This window comes from Cucurbita pepo, chromosome LG12 (assembly GCF_002806865.2).
Source record: "Cucurbita pepo subsp. pepo cultivar mu-cu-16 chromosome LG12, ASM280686v2, whole genome shotgun sequence".
Lineage (NCBI taxonomy): Eukaryota > Viridiplantae > Streptophyta > Magnoliopsida > Cucurbitales > Cucurbitaceae > Cucurbita > Cucurbita pepo.
The window spans coordinates 6526899-6542741 of NC_036649.1; the positions used below are offsets into that span (position 1 = coordinate 6526899).

At 36.8% G+C, this 15843-nt stretch overlaps 4 protein-coding genes and 1 long non-coding RNA gene across 6 annotated transcripts; 2 read left to right on the top strand and 3 right to left on the bottom strand.

Annotated features, from left to right (window-relative positions):
- The first annotated feature begins 304 nt into the window (after positions 1 to 304).
- Positions 305 to 4653, top strand: LOC111806904. The gene is made up of 2 exons (XR_002816895.1): positions 305 to 758; positions 4136 to 4653. It is a non-coding gene; the product is annotated as an uncharacterized LOC111806904 (long non-coding RNA).
- LOC111806903 (rop guanine nucleotide exchange factor 12-like) lies at positions 1753 to 3814 on the bottom strand. Its single transcript, XM_023692424.1, has 6 exons — positions 3204 to 3814; positions 2987 to 3103; positions 2746 to 2900; positions 2600 to 2674; positions 2259 to 2516; positions 1753 to 2178 (listed from the first exon to the last, which is right to left on the bottom strand). The coding sequence occupies exons 1-6, from the start codon at positions 3406 to 3408 to the stop codon at positions 1819 to 1821; spliced, it is 1170 nt and encodes a 389-aa protein (XP_023548192.1). The 5' UTR covers positions 3409 to 3814; the 3' UTR covers positions 1753 to 1818.
- A 1052-nt stretch (positions 4654 to 5705) lies between the features above and the next one.
- On the top strand, positions 5706 to 8615 carry LOC111806905 (hydroxyphenylpyruvate reductase). Its single transcript, XM_023692425.1, has 2 exons — positions 5706 to 6215; positions 7785 to 8615. Exons 1-2 carry the CDS (start codon positions 5793 to 5795, stop codon positions 8301 to 8303), a joined length of 942 nt encoding a protein of 313 aa, XP_023548193.1. The 5' UTR covers positions 5706 to 5792; the 3' UTR covers positions 8304 to 8615.
- A 129-nt stretch (positions 8616 to 8744) lies between these two features.
- On the bottom strand, positions 8745 to 9635 carry LOC111806907 (dynein light chain 1, cytoplasmic-like). Of its 2 annotated transcripts, XM_023692428.1 has the most exons (3): positions 9240 to 9635; positions 8939 to 9023; positions 8745 to 8905 (listed from the first exon to the last, which is right to left on the bottom strand). In XM_023692428.1, the coding sequence occupies exons 1-3, from the start codon at positions 9375 to 9377 to the stop codon at positions 8886 to 8888; spliced, it is 243 nt and encodes an 80-aa protein (XP_023548196.1). In that variant the 5' UTR covers positions 9378 to 9635; the 3' UTR covers positions 8745 to 8885. The 2 variants fall into 2 exon arrangements, with proteins under 2 accessions (XP_023548196.1, XP_023548195.1); XM_023692427.1 differs by having other exon boundaries at positions 8745 to 9023; positions 9240 to 9629.
- An 847-nt stretch (positions 9636 to 10482) lies between these two features.
- LOC111806906 lies at positions 10483 to 12636 on the bottom strand. Its single transcript, XM_023692426.1, has 3 exons — positions 12026 to 12636; positions 11744 to 11929; positions 10483 to 10911 (listed from the first exon to the last, which is right to left on the bottom strand). Exons 1-3 carry the CDS (start codon positions 12497 to 12499, stop codon positions 10636 to 10638), a joined length of 936 nt encoding a protein of 311 aa, XP_023548194.1. The 5' UTR covers positions 12500 to 12636; the 3' UTR covers positions 10483 to 10635.
- Between the last annotated feature and the right edge of the window lie 3207 nt (positions 12637 to 15843).

Here is a 15843-nt window from a genome sequence, read left to right on the forward strand (position 1 = left end):
AGTTAATTTTTTAAAATATATGTTGAGCTTAAAAACCTTAATTAAAAATTTTAAAATAAATAAATATTAACAATTATTTTGGTTTATTTTAGTCTATATAATTCATTTTGTTCAATATATTTTCATTTTTTTTATCTCGATTTTAATTAAAATTTCATTTACTAAATTTCTTAAAAAATAATCCTAAATGGTAAATAAAATTTATGTTAAAATTTACATATTTTGAAGGAATAAATTTATATTAAAAAATAATAAATACGAGCATAACTAAATGACTAGAAAATCAATTATGGTTTAATCTCTAAGAAAACCATTTTTATGAAACTAAAAGTTCTCATTTCTCTTCTTCAATGGCGGGATGAATGATGATGGACTTCTGGCGGCACTCAAATTCTCCAGGTATTAATCCCTCTATTTCGTCGCTACATCCGTGTTTAGATCATCCGATTGCTTCGATGAATCCTTCTTTGCCTCCGTTTCGCTTTGTTTCTGGCCCCATCCCATGAAATCCAACAGTGTCATTGAAGTCGGCGTTTCTGGGCCATTGTTGATCGCATCTTCTCTTCGGCGTGGCGACTTTGCCGGTGGTGTTTCGCTCATTGGTTTCCTCCTCGATGCTGTTCGTAATTGATTTTGAGTTAAGCTATCGGCGTGGAGTACGTCTTCTATTCGAGACATGACTGTGAAGGCCAAGCTTTCCAGAGTTCTGGAGTAGCTCTCTAGAACGGCGTGCCCTACATCCTGCAGTTCAGGCAAGAGTAAGTTGTGATTAATCTTGAAAGATTTTAGGCAAGAGTAACTGGGAATTTACTACATGTTTGTTCTGTATGCTATAATGTAGATGGACATGCTGTGTTGCTTACTCTGACAAAGAAATGGACATAGAATTGTTATTTCATACTTGATTACATAGGCTAAAAACACATATCATGTCATTTAGAAGATGTTGGGAAGAGTTTTAGCAAGCAAGCTTTGATTTTAGTTTCGATAAATGTGTATAAGGGAATATGTAACCGTTCAAATCCATCACTAGTAGATATTGTCCTCTTTGGACTTAGAAGATTTCCTCTCAAGGTTTTAAAACACGTTTGCTAGGGAGAGGTTTCCACACCCTTAGAAGAATTGTTTCATTCTCCTCTCCAACTGACGTGGGATCTCACAGGAGGGCTAGCATCCTCGCTGGCACACTGCCCGGTGTCTGGCTCTGATACCATTTGTAACAATTCAAGTCTACCACTAGCAGATATTGTCATTTTTTGGCTTTCCCTCAAAGGGATTCTCCTAAAAGTTTTAAAACGCGTCTACTAGGGAGAGGTTTCCACACCCTTATAAGAAATATTTCGTTCCCCTCTCCAATCGATGTGGGATCTCACAGTCCACCGACCTAGGGGCCGGTGTCCTCGCTGGCACACCACTCGGTGTCTGACTCTGATACCATTTGTAATACCCTTAGTCCACCACTAGCAGATATTGTCCTCTTTGGGCTTTCCCTTAAAGGGCTTCCCCTCTAGATTTTAAAACGCGTCTAAAAAAACTTCTACGAGGGAAAAGTTTCCATGCCCTTATAAAAAATATTTCGTTCCCCTCTCCAACTGATGTGAGATCTCACGTAATAGATTATAGATTTCTTTTTGGGGTGGGGAATAGGACTAGCTTATAGAAATTTAAGCTTGTTGAACTGGTGGGCTTATGGTTTATAAAGGATAGTATGGAGTAGAGAATGTGGTTTATGAGTATGAATCCAAAATACAGGCTCCTGCAGAAAGGTTAGCAAACACATAACTTGAGATGAACAAGCACACACAAATGTTAATGATTTCAGATGAGATTATAGACAAGGAAGGTGCATTCTATTACCCGATTGAGTTGAATTTTGCTGACATCTAGTGAAGATTGTGGGACGCCAGGGAAGCGGTGCTTAAGTATAAGCAAGATGGTCTCAGCTCTCTCTTCAAAAATTTCCCTCTTCTCCAAGCTCACTGCCGGACCCCAGGTAGATTTTCCATCTTTCTGGTTCATCTTCCTCTTCCAAATCACTATGGAAGCTTCAATTCTATTTTTGAGGTCTAGGATCTTATTATCTGATGTTAAGTCCATGCTGGAAAGAAACTGATCAGGATCAAAGAACTCAACTGTTATACTTCTGTAGATGGAATCCCCTAGGCTTACCCTTCCATTCTGTAAAACCATAAACAAAACTTAAATTTTGAGTGAAGATTCGTTTCGAAATCGTTCCGAACATACTCAGTTTTGCTTACTCTAGGGAGAGATTCAATGTAGTCTTCAGGCATCTCCATTTCTGATATGATTTGAGCATTTATCCCCATGGCTGCTTTGAGAACTTGGTTGACACAATCCTTCTGGTACTGCAGAAACTTTCTCGACGCTTCAGATAAACCATTTGGAGGAACTATGACTGTTGGTAGCTTCTTTTTGTTATTTCCTTTCTCTGAATCATCAGCACCTCTTGCTTCATAGTAGAACTCATTTTGATCTTTAAAGTTATCCAGACACTCCTGTGTTTTGTTGTGGACAATCCAATATCATATAAGAAGCAGAAACAAAAGAAAAAACAGTAGATTTAACCCATAGTTCTTACAATTAACATAGCATCAAGCTTCCTCAAAGCTGGGATGTTCGAGCGCAAGTTATTTCGTTGGCGGGTCACCATTATCTATAGCAAAAGAAAAGAAGGAACAATCATATCAATGGATTCTAATGACATAGTTGAAATTTGATGGCTACCTCCATATTTGTTCCATCCTTGGATTTCTGCTGTGAAGGAACAAGCTCTACGATGTAATCCGTAACGGATAAGAGCAAATCGATTTCTTTTTGCCATCTTGTTTTTCTTTCAGGTGACATTGGCTCAAGACGCCATTGTTCACCAAAGACAGAAGCTGCAAATTTGGCTGACTAAGTTTAGATCCCAATAGAAATTTCTGTGCTGCTAGCTAAGCCCATGTAAGAGATTCTAGGCACTTACAGGCAAGGTTTGTGATAGCATTAGACAATGCCAAGGCTGAGGAAACACCCTTCCCTCCCCCAGTCATGTCTTCCCCTAAGAGCAACATTGCAAACCTCTCTTTCATCTGTTCCATTTCTGAATTATAACCCAATTGGAAGAGAAATTTAGTTACACAAGGATATGCTGTGAAAGGTACGGATATTTTGGAAGTGTAAAGACTAAAAGAAACACGAACCTATGTCGAGCGGGTCTAATGCTTCCTTATCATTGGCAGCATTGTGGTCCTTGCTGCTCAACTTCGGTTTCAAACCCCTTTCGGGCCAATTCGATGGTGCCAATGGTGGCATGGCTTGGCATTTTACAGCCGAGCTGTTACGAAGTAGTGTCCAACCCTGTCTTTTCGACATCGACAACTCTTCATCGATGCTGTAGTCCAACATTCTGGCTGTCTCTATACTCAAGCGCTAAGCGTGTTTGTCTGTATTCTCATACGTTTGTCTTAAGATGAAAAAAATCTAGCTCGAAAACCTTCGTGTTCCTTCTCCATAGCACGAACCGTCTTCAGTTTCTCGACAAAACTTTTGAGTGAAAACACAATGGACAACAACAAAAAACGAGAAATGGGTTATGAAAATGAAGAGAATAGGGAAAAAAAGTGGATTTCATTTGGTTTGTTCTTGTTTTTGTGTGTGTATTTTTTGTGAAGGAGATTGATAGGAGTTGAGATGGATCTTAAGAGGAGTTGTTTTGGGTTTAGGTGGAAGAATTTGGTCTGTTATTTTCTTCAAAAGTGGTTGAATTGAATGGCTCAGGTGAAAATTTTGAGGTCAAACTTTGCTAAAAAAGATTTGGAAAGACAGCCATTTTTAAGTGCAGGGAAGAGGAAGACCATTGAATATTTTTCAATTTTTTTGCCTCAAAATAGTTAACTGCCATTTTCTTGCCTTTTCTTAACCTCTATTTGTGGGTCATCATAAAAAATATAAGTTCAAATTTAATATTTAAATTTGATTCATAATTGCTTATTTAAAAATAGATATCCCTAAATCTCGTAAACATATGTTAACTGTCCTGTTATCGTCATGTTGTATGAACTTGTAGCTAACTGTACTTAGAATGGGCAACTTAAATAGAGTTTAATATGCTAATACATATATTCTCAACCAGGTTTGAGTTATCACTAGAGATGTCTATGGAGCAGGAACGGGGAAGCCTTCCTCCCTTATTCCATCTCTTATTCTCCGTTTAAAAGGAGGAGGCTTTCTACTTCGTTTGAAACAGGTTAAATGAACATTTCTAATTATCACTTGAGATATATTCTCGGCCAGGAGATAAAAGGTTTGAGTTATCACTAGTGATGTCTATGGAGCAGGGACGGGGAAGCCTTCCTCCCTTATTCAATCTCTTATTCTCCGTTTAAAAGGAGGCTTTCTACTTCGTTTGAAACAGGTTAAATGAACATTTCTAATTATCACTTGAGATATATTCTCGGCCAGGAGATAAAAGGTTTGAATTATCACTAGTGATGTCTGCGGGGACGGGGAAGCCTTCCTCCCTTATTCCATCTCTTATTCTCCGTTTAAATGGAGGCTTTTGACCTCGTTTGAAACAGGTTAAATGGACATTTCTAATTATCACTAGAGATATATTCTCGACCAGGAAATAAAAGGTTTGAGTTATCACTAGAGATGTCTACATGGCAGGGACGAGGAAGCCTTCCTCCCTTATTTTTCCATCTAAATGGAGACTTTCCCTCCTTGGACGGACTAAATGGATTTCTCTAATTATTATTCAGTCAGGTACGTTCATTTTCTTTTTGAAAATTTGAACCTAAGCAGCTATTTTTCATTATTTGAATGTGGGCTACACATTTATGAGGTTAAATTAAACCCTATTAAATGAATTGAATTTAATAGTTTTGACTGGAAATCCAAGTTGAATTCAAAGGACTTGGGATTTAGCTCTAACTCTAGCTCTCAACTAACGAAGCCTAACCTAGGGAGCAAATAATTAAATCATTATAATTAAAATTTTTAATCCTCAAAGAACAAAGCATTTTTTAATTTTTTTATAATTTTTATACAAAATTAAAAGATTAATACAAATAATCTTGAAACTAAAATTTAATTGGAATACTATTGGTTTGATTTAAAATTTTGATTATAACTTTTAATAATATTAAAAAGAAAAAAGGAATGCTTAGTATTTTGTTTAAATATATACTTTAATTTTTAATAATATTTTAAAAATATCATTAAATTTAAAATATTTTTTTATTAATACCCTTCCATTTTTTTAAAAAAAATTTAAAAGTATCGTTAAGGATAGTATTAGCACCTCTAACTTATATAAAAAATTAAAATAAAATTTTTTTATAGTTAATATATGAATGAAAACGGTCTGTATATTTAAACTTTTAAATTATTTTTTTCCTAAAAATTTAATATTTTTTAAAACTAAAATACTTTTAAATTTGTGAAGGGTGGAAAGGGAAGAGTATTAAGGATTTTTTTTAAAAAAAAAAAAAAAAGAAAATAATGATATTTTAAAATTTTGATATTTTTATTAATTTAACAAATTGACAAACATATAATTTGTCACACTTTCTATTTTGCCCTAACGGAATAAACGGTTTTTGGGTTTCCGTTCAGGTGAAAATTAGAAATCTATCGAAACGTCGTCGTTATATATTTAGCCGATAATCACCTGATTTATTATATATAATTTCTGTATTGTCTCTTCTTCTCTGTTTCTGTACGCGCACCGATTCTTCCTCATCTCCACGTTCATCTTCTACCCTTTCCTCAGCCCTAATTTTTCAACTATGGAATCCATCGGAGTTCTGATGACTTGCCCGATGAACGCTTACCTTGAGAAGGAGCTCGAAAAGCGATTCAATCTTTATAAGTTCTGGCAGTTTCCTCAGAGGACGCAATTCCTCACGGAGAACTGCAATTCGATTCGTGCAGTAGTTGGAAATGCGAAGGCTGGTGCTGATGCCACTTTGATTGATGCCTTGCCGAAATTGGAGATCGTCTCCAGCTTCAGTGTGGGATTGGATAAGATTGATCTCAAAAGGTGCAAGGAGAAGGGGATTCGGGTCACCAATACTCCCGATGTTTTAACTGAAGACGTTGCGGATTTGGCGATTGGGTTGATTATAGCGGTGTTGAGGAGGTTGTGTGAGTGCGATAGGTATGTCAGGAGCGGGAAGTGGAAGATTGGTGACTACAAATTAACTACCAAGGTTCTGTGTTATTGAGTTTAATGCTGCCTGGTATTTTTGGATGAGTTTATTAGCTGAATTTGGATACCTTTATCTAACATGTTTTAGTTGAAGTATTTTGATTGTTGGTGTTATTGTTAGTGATTGCAAATCCAAATGGTTGAATGTTTGATTCAATTGAGAAATGGTGATAAATTCAGGTGGTTGGATTGTTGTTCTATGACACTGGCTGAAACTGCTAGAGAAAATGATGCTAATTTATAGTTCCTGAGCGTCCTTTATTCGATTAATGTGTGTTTTCGTTTCTTTATTAGGGCTAGACATTGACACAATCACAGTGTGTGTGAATGTATATTTAGTTCTAGAAATGTTCACTTGCATCAAATGACAACTATCTAGGATTTGGAGATTTATTCCTCCTGGGAGTTCAGATTATTCGGGTTAATTGATAATGTTTGATAGTCTCAAACCTAGTGAATGTGAAGTTGTTACAGATTTTGGGGTGCAAAATTTTGTTTACCGGTAAAATGCACTTTTGTTCCTTGGATTTGAACTCCTTTTCTATTTGGTTTTTGGGTCTTCAAAACTAACACCTTGGGTTATTGATATCTAAATTTAGTTTCTGTTTGGTTCTTGAGGTTTTAGGAATGACATGTTTGGTCTCAAAGCTTTGAACTTGATTTATAATTGGTCCCTGAAGTTTGGAAGTGATACTTATGTAGAGTTAACATAGGTTCATATAACGGAATGTAGTTAAAATATGATGACCAGACTTTATTGATAAGTATTTTTTAAACGAGTTAGATATTTTTTCTTATACTCGGGGATCAATTAGAAATCAAATCTAAATCTCATGATCAAACATATCATTTTTGAAACTCCAATGACCAAACAGAAACTAAATTCTAATCTCGAAGATCACAAGAATTAGCTTTGAAAACTTAAGGTTAGTTCAAATCGCAAGGACCAAAAAGGGTGTTTTTGTCTTCCTTTTAACAAACCCTTGGATAGGTTGCACTTTGTTTCCTAACAATTATCTTGAATGAACTTTCTTTTATGTTATACAGCACTGTTTATTATGTATTCGTTTCTTTCTCTCTATTCTTGCATCCGCAAGCGGCTAATGTGTTTGTTGGAAAGTGCATTGGTTTTATTCTCAGGTGTTGGAGTTTCCTCTTGCCGTTCACTCTCACTAACAGCATAAGAAATCAGTGCCAATCTTTATATATGTATTTTGGTTTGATTTTCTTCCTGTAGAAGTTAACTTATGGTAGCTGAATACCCAGCAGTTAGTTATGGGCATGGAGAAGTGAACATAAGGCTTCAACATGAAACTACTTTCCAGTTTCTATGTCTGAACATTTCATGCTAATTTTTCAGAGTGACTGGCTAAAAAATTTGGACGCTTTTATCTTACTTCTCGAGTCGCTTTTTATGTCTTTTTTTTTTATTGGAATGTTGCTACATTGGCAAATATTTTCATAATTTGTCTTTCTATAACGGGATAAGGTATCCAATTGTATCTTTGTAATTGTTCTGGACTTGTCGATCTATAAAAGTACTAATAATGACATTGTTATTGTTTCTCAGTTCTCTGGAAAATCAGTTGGCATTCTTGGTTTGGGAAGAATTGGCTTAGCAATTGCCAAGAGAGCTGAAGCATTCAACTGTCCGATATCTTACTACTCAAGAACAGAAAAGGAAGGTTCCAAGTACAAGTACTACTCAAACCTTCTCGAGTTGGCCTCCAACTCTGATATTCTGGTCGTTGCTTGTGCACTAACAAAAGAGACCCACCACATCATTAACCGGGAAGTTATCGATGCATTGGGTCCGAAAGGCGTTCTCATCAATATTGGGAGGGGTTCTCACGTCGATGAACCCGAATTAGTAGCTGCCCTGGTCGAAGGCCGATTAGGCGGTGCAGGACTTGATGTGTTTGAGAATGAACCTGAAGTGCCTCAAGAGCTCTTTACACTTGAAAATGTCGTCCTGGTGCCTCATATAGGAAGTGGAACTGTTGAAACTCGTACAGAAATGGCTAACCTTGTGCTTGGAAACCTGGAAGCTCACTTCTCCAATAAACCTCTGTTAACTCCGGTGGTGTAGTTTTGTGATCTAGCCTATGTTGTAGCCTGGAGACTTCTATGGCAGCTGCAACCAGTAACCACGAGACCATTGCTTCCATAAATTGGCAAATGCCTTGGGTTTGCCACGGGTCAACGAACTGATTCGATGAGTACTACCTGCCGATGTTCATAATTTGAATCTTCTATGACTATTGCTTTCGTACATTATTGGTATCATAAGGCCACAATTTAACTCTTCTTATCAGTCTGAGGAAATATTTGAGACATCTCTTGCTTCCCAGAAAGATCGTTGTTAAGCATTCTTTGATGGAAGGAAACTATTTCCATTTCTCATTCAAGCCTAGGTTGTTAGGGATCTCAGTTTAGATAGTTTCTGAGCATTTGAATGAACCAGGAGATTGCCTATAATTGATTGTCTGAACCCAAGAATTAGCTAATCTTGGCAGAGAAGTGAAATGGGCAGTGAAAATGCTTGGAAAGGATTAAGAACTGTGTTCACATGAGTTCAATATCTACATAGTATACCCACCAAAAGCATTTAAAAGCTTTTGAACATCAAGCATCCAAACAACCCACAATGATATTCAAACTCTCTAGAGATTCAAATCCCTTTGAAGATGAGAAAGTTAAGAGTCTCCAGTTTGAAGTAGATGAAAGAGCCTTTGGAGTGGGTGAAGAAACAACCAAAATTTGAACCCACCACACATTGCCATCCGCTTCCATATCTGTTGTCAAAATCCTGCAAGTCCACAACCAAACAAGGAATCAAACCCTGAGATTTGCAAGCCAATCTCTTCAAGCTACCATGTTCTTCTACACATACACATCAAACGGGTAGAGAGAGTGTAGCAGCCTAAGCCTATCGCTAGCCGATATTGTCTATTTTGGAGAGGTTTTCACTATCTTATAAGTGGGACGTGGGATCTTAGAGAGAGAGATAAGGAAGAGAGAGAACCTTTTTGATGTGGGCAGCAATGGATTTGCAGTCGAAGACATCATAGCGATCCAGAGCTTCAGAAGCAGCGACCATGGCTTGGATCTGCATCTTGTCAGGCATATCTGTATCCTGTACCAAAGCTTTGCCTTCCAACATCCTTTCTTCTTCCAAGACTATAATCCAACACAGAAACAAGAAGAAAGGGAGCAAATAGATGATGATTTTATACAAGGAAAGACTCTAGAACCCCCTCTGGAATCTTTTGAAATTCAAGTTTTAAGCTGGCACTTCTTCCGATTAATATCATTTTTGTGTCATTTTCTCTCCCCACTTTAAGGACTTCAACCATATTCTATTAATCTCATATCCTACATTGGTTGGGGACGAGAATGAAATACTGGGTGTGGAAACCTTTCTATGGCATTAAGGGTGTGGAAGCCTTTCCCTAACAGATGCGTTTTAAAGTCTTGAAAGGAAGTCCGAAAGGGAAAGCCCGAAGAGACAATATCTACTCACAGTAAACTTGGACAATTAAAAGGAAAGTTTTATTGTCCTCTCTTTCTCTCTTCCTTTCCCTTTCCCCTGCGCTGAAGATATTTATGGTGAAGGATAAAGGTGGTGAGGCCAATAATGCAGCCAAGTTTTTCTTTGGATTTTTCTCCCAATTAGTAGATGTTGGGATAGGAGTGCTAAGTACTGTCCCAAAGTTAGTAAAAATTTACTAGCTTTCTTAAAACTCCAATCAACGGCGGTCTAAACATCTCCAACGAGGAGGTTGAACCCTGAAGGAGGTAGATTGTAAGATCTCATATAAGCTCTAATCAACGGCGCTCTGAACATCTCCAACGAGGAAGCTGAACCCTACCAAAGGAGGTAGATTGTAAGATCTCATATCGGCAGGGGAGGAGAACGAAACATTGTTTATAAAGGTGTGGAACCTTTCCTCCTAGTAGACACGTTTTAAAAATCTTGAGGGTAGCTCGAAAGTGAAAGTTCAAAGAGAATAATATTTACTGGCGGTGGGCTTGGGCGGTTACAGTTCCTATCTTATCTCCATTCTTCTTATAGTTCATTTAGGGCCGCCTTCCATGGAGAATCCGAGTTCTCTTCCAAAACCTGATTTTTCTGGAATGAAGTAAGAGTATGGTTTCATTTTTTTGAGAGTTTCCTGTTCTTGCTCATTGTAATATGAATATTTCTAGTCCAGAAATGGTTGTAAAGGAGACGAATCTTTTCCAGCTTAGAACAGAACAAAAAGAGATGAAGCTTTACAAAGGTAACCACTCTTTATTCATACTGAGGTATCTCTGCACATACCAACAAAAAAGTAATCTGCAGAAGAATTTCTTATAGAATTCATTCACAAACAGACGAATGGATCGATACGAGCGTCGGGGCGAACGTGTGAACATAGTCACTCATATGTGCATGAACTCTTCTTGAACATGATGGCCTTGGTGCTGGTAGAGTCAATGCCCACAGGGCAAGAGATTTTCTTTATATGTGTTGTTCTTACGAGCTGCCCAACGACGTATCCTCGTGATCGAACTTTGAATGCCAATATCATTGGAACTGGGCCACTTGTAGGGGGAACAGTCAATGTTGATGCAGCTCCATACATTGGAACCTTGATTCCTTCCAAGTTGATAGATACTGTTCGGTGGCTGTTTCTTGGCTGATAGTATTTCAACTGCACATACAATCACAAGGTATGAGAGTTAATGTCCTTATCTGAGAATGGAAGATGAGCATAGACCTGTTTGAAATGATTGTCTATGATTGTCTAAGTGGTTAAAAAGATTCTTGTTTACACTTAATGTAACGGTTCAAACCCACCGCTAGCAGATATTGTATTGTCTTCTTTAGGCTTTCTCTCAAGGTTTTTAAAACGTGTCTGCTCGGGGAAGGTATCCACACCCTTATAAAGAATGCTTCGTTCTCCTCCCCAACTGACGTGGGATCTCACAACCCACTCCCTTTTGGAGCCCAACGTCCTCACTAGCATTCATTTCCTTCTCCAATCTATGTGGGACTCCCCAATTCACCCCCCTTCGAGGCCCGGTGTCCTCGCTCACGCTTGTTCCCTTCTCCAATCAATGTGGAACCCCCCAATCCACCCCCCTTCGGAGCTTAGTGTCCTTGCAGGCACACTGCCTCACGTCCACCCCCTTCGAGGCCTAGCCTCCTCGCTGGCTCATGGCCCGGTGGCTGGCTTTAATACCATTCATAACGGTCCAAGCCCACCGCTAGCAGATATTATCCTCTTTAGGCTTTCCCTTTCTGATGTCCCATCAAGGTTTTTAAAACACGTTTACTAAGGAGAGGTTTCCGCACCCTTATAAAGAATGTTTCGTTCTCTCTCCCACCGATGTAGAACCTCACATAAAAACACTTTTCAAGCACTTAGAAAGTCATTCCAAACCAACCCTTAGTGTTTAACCCTTAATTTTATCGCTCAAGACAAGCCTCGAAAAACGTTTAACAGAATAAACTTCAGTCCAAGCTCAACATAAGTTCATTACCTGACCAGAAGCCACAACAATATCTGAATAAAGGAGATCAACTGCTGTAGAAGTAACATGAATGCCAAATACCGTAGCAGGGTTATACACACTTAACCTCAAAGTGCTGTTCAATGTCAGCAACTTGGTAGGAACCCCAGTTGAATCTGAACCTTCCCCAACATAAAAGTTATGCACAGCCAAGCTCTGTAAGGATCAAAACTTGCATTAAACAAAAAAACATCTCTGTTCATGCTCAAGAACATCTCTGTTTATGCTAAATTCATATAATAACTTGTCTACCTTGACAGAAATCTGAGCCTTGAAGCTCCTGGTAGCGCCCCAAATGATGAGGCAGAGAAGCATGAACAAAGCAATGAAGCTAAGAAGAGCAATTATAGCCTGAAAGCGTCTTGAAAGAGCCTTGTCCTCAAGGTCATCATAAGGCCCTTCTTCCATGATCACATTACATTCCGGCCACCCTTTGTCATTGCTGATCATCTGCTTCTTGCTCCCTTTTCTCCCTGAAGATGACTGGAAAATCCCCGAAAATCGGCTCGCCGATGAGTTTCTTGAATGGCGACCGAACGACGGGTGCGACGGTGACTCAATTGGGCTGTTGTTGTAGATTGGAGTGGTGTGCAGTGATGAAGATTTGTCCCCATCGTTAGAACACCTTGAAGGACTCTGCACATAGTATGTTGGCCGCTTCGGTGACCTCGACGGAGACGATGGCGCCAAACTGGTTATATCGGACTCGGATTTCGTCGAAAGCATTTCTTTAGGAATTTGAGGAAGAGATTCTTCTGGGATTTCAAAACAGGGGACAATTCTTCAACTCCCTGTACTCCAAGGTTAAGTAGGAAGGAGATGAAAGACTTGAACCCAAATGACAGCCACTAACAGAAGAATGAGTGTCGGCAGAAGCTTATTATTGGTTCTTTATTTATTTTTTTTTTCATATATTTTTAAATATTTAAATTTAGCTAAAATATTTTCCACAAATATCCATTTTTTCTCCCTTTGAAAATAATAATAATAATAATAATTATTATTATTATTATTATTATTATTTAACTAATTTGGAAAATACATCTAATTGGTATTTTTTTTTTCTTTTTAAATAAACTTTAAAAAATGCTTTCCCTTTTAAAATATCTTAGTCTCTCTAATTTTTAAATTATAATAATTTAATGTCATTTAATTTATAGATTTTTAAATTTATAACAATTTAATTTCTAAAATAAGTATTAATTTTTTTTAAAAATGGAACTTAATGTTTGTAGATATAAATGTAAGGGGTCCATAGTTTATATTGTCACCTACTATATAATATATATATATAAAAGTTAAATGCAAAAAGATTCCCATAAAGTCGCACCAAATTGGATTCGGCTGCTAGTGACGTGGTAATTACAACCACAAGACAAGACAAGCAATAATTCATCATTTTAAAAAAAATAATAATTCATCATATTTTTAAATAAAATTTATGAAATAATAATAATTTTTTGGTACAAAGATTCTGTACCGACAAATGTGTAAAACATTTAAATTAGATTTTCCATTTTATATTTATCTTTCATAATTTCCCATTTAATGGGTTAATTAATTATTAAGAAAATTATGAATTAAATTAGATTTTTTTTTCTACGTAACATAAAAGATCGAAGAATCAAGTTACTTGTTACATTATGCAACGTAGACGATCAGTGAACAATGCTCCTGACAATGAAAAGGAGCAAACATTTTTTTTTTCTCCCAAGTTTTTGCAAAGTAACTCCAATGAGAAGAAACCTCCCGACCCGACTACCGGAAAAAAAATTCATGCTGCACTCGTTTGTCATAAAAGAAGTAGTTTTTGGCTGATGTTTGATTCATAAATAAAATAATATATCACTGAAGAAAAGAATATGTACCCATTATATTACTAACTAGATCCTTCGAGCGGAATGATAGATAAACACATCTAGTCATACCGATTAGTCGTTTAGGTAGTTAGAAAATCAACGACCAAAATGTATGGAGACTTACAAACAAAGATCGCATCAAGTTAGGGTTCTTAGTTCATTCTCTCATGTTGAGACCCAAAAATGAATTAAGCAAAATATATAAACATCAATTAATGGTAATATAGTTTGACCAAATGGTTTCAGGAACATAAAACAGAGGAAATACAGTGAAGGAAGTAGACAGCACCCATTAGTTTACACTTAGCACTCGCATCCTGTTGATCTTTGCTGCCGTCCACCTGCAACATCAATGGTGTCGGGAATGTATCTGCCATTTTCCCAGAAAGGGAAACAAAAGTTAATGACTAGCAAGGGAACGAAACTCCGACGAACTCTCGAGTCCGATACTATTTATAACAATTTAATTTCTAAAATAAGTATTAATTTTTTAAAAAATGGAACTTAATGTTTGTAGATATAAATGTAAGGGGTCCATAGTTTATATTGTCACCTACTATATTATATATATATAAAAGATTAAATGCAAAAAGATTCCCATAAAGTCGCACCAAATTGGATTCGGCTGCTAGTGACGTGGTAATTACAACCACAAGACAAGACAAGCAATAATTCATCATTTTTAAAAAAATAATAATTCATCATATTTTTAAATAAAATTTATGAAATAATTATTATTTTTTGGTACAAAGATTCTGTACCGACAAATGTGTAAAACATTTAAATTAGATTTTCCATTTTATATTTATCTTTCATAAATTCCCATTTAATGGGTTAATTAATTATTAAGAAAGTTATGAATTAAATAGTTTTTTTTTTCTTTCTAAAGATCGAAGAATCAAGTTACTTGTTACGTTATGCAACGTAGACGATCAATGAACAATGCTCCTGACAATGAAAAGGAGTAGAACACGATCAATCATCTTTACCAGTATTTTTTTTTTCTCCCAAGTTTTTGCAAAGTAACTCCAATGAGAAGAAACCTCCCGACCCACCCTATCGCACTCTTAAGATCTTTCTAGAACTATGGTAGTACCGGAAAAAAAATTCATGCTGCACTCGTTTGTCATAAAAGAAGTAGTTTTTGGCTGATGTTTGATTCATAAATAAAATAATATATCACTGAAGAAAAGAATATGTACCATTATATTACTAACTAGATCCTTCAAGCGGAATGATAGATAAACACATCTAGTCATACCGATTAGTCGTTTAGTTAGTTAGAAAATCAACGACCAAAATATACGGAGACTTACCAACAAAGATCGCATCAAGTTAGGGTTCTCAGTTCATTCTCTCATGTTGAGACCCAAAAATGATTAAGAAAATATATAAACATCAATTAATGGTAATATAATTTGGACCAAATGGTTTCAGGAACATAAAACAGAGGAAATACAGTTACCATGGGAAGGAAGGGAAACAATTCTATCTCAAACGTAACAAAGTCAGAGAGGAATAGCAAAGATAATTATTATCACAGAGTAAAGATTTAAACCAAAGTTGTTAGAAATCACGACCCTCCACAATAATATGATATTACTATTGTCCATTTTGAGCATAAGCTCTCATGGCTTTACTTTTGGTTTCCCCAAAGGACCTCATACCAAAGAAGATGTATTCCTTACTTATAAATCCATGATCATTCCCTTAATGACCATTCCCTTAATTAGCCAAGGTGGAACTCTCTCCCAACAATCCTCAACAATCCTCCCCTCGAGCAAAGTACACCATAGAGCCTCCCCTGAGGCTTATCGAGCCCTCAAACAGCCTCTCCTTAATTGAGGCTCGACTCCTTTCTCTTGAGCCCTTGAACAAAGTACACCCTTTGTTCAACACTTGAGTCACATTTGACTATAGTTCGAGGGTCACAACTTCTTTGCTCGACATTTGAGGATTTTATTGACATGACTAAGTTAAGGGCATGGCTCTGACACCATGTTTGAAATCATGACCCTCCACAATGATATGATATTGTCCACTTTGAGCATAAACTCTCATGATTTTGCTTTTGGTTTCCCAAAAAGACCTCATATCAATGGAGATGTATTCATTACTTATAAACTCATGATTATTCCCTTAATTAGCCAACGTTGGACTCCCTCCCAACAATCCTCAACATGAATTGCTTTTCATTTCAAATATTATGAG

Bases quoted from the DNA above. Each gene is read 5' to 3' on its own strand.
- LOC111806905 (XM_023692425.1), top strand. From the start codon at position 5,793: ATGGAATCCATCGGAGTTCTGATGACTTGCCCGATGAACGCTTACCTT. The intron at 6,216-7,784 runs GTTCTGTGTTAT...ATTGTTTCTCAG, and splicing joins ACTACAAATTAACTACCAAG to TTCTCTGGAAAATCAGTTGG.
- LOC111806903 (XM_023692424.1), bottom strand. From the start codon at position 3,408: ATGTTGGACTACAGCATCGATGAAGAGTTGTCGATGTCGAAAAGACAG. The intron at 3,104-3,203 runs GTTCGTGTTTCT...GTTATAATTCAG, and splicing joins ATTAGACCCGCTCGACATAG to AAATGGAACAGATGAAAGAG. The intron at 2,517-2,599 runs GTAAGAACTATG...AACAAAACACAG, and splicing joins AGCTTGATGCTATGTTAATT to GAGTGTCTGGATAACTTTAA.
- LOC111806906 (XM_023692426.1), bottom strand. From the start codon at position 12,499: ATGCTTTCGACGAAATCCGAGTCCGATATAACCAGTTTGGCGCCATCG. The intron at 11,930-12,025 runs GTAGACAAGTTA...TGATCCTTACAG, and splicing joins AGGCTCAGATTTCTGTCAAG to AGCTTGGCTGTGCATAACTT. The intron at 10,912-11,743 runs GTAATGAACTTA...TTGTATGTGCAG, and splicing joins TTGTTGTGGCTTCTGGTCAG to TTGAAATACTATCAGCCAAG.
- LOC111806907 (XM_023692427.1), bottom strand. From the start codon at position 9,377: ATGTTGGAAGGCAAAGCTTTGGTACAGGATACAGATATGCCTGACAAG. The intron at 9,024-9,239 runs GTTCTCTCTCTT...GTGGACTTGCAG, and splicing joins TTGCTGCCCACATCAAAAAG to GATTTTGACAACAGATATGG.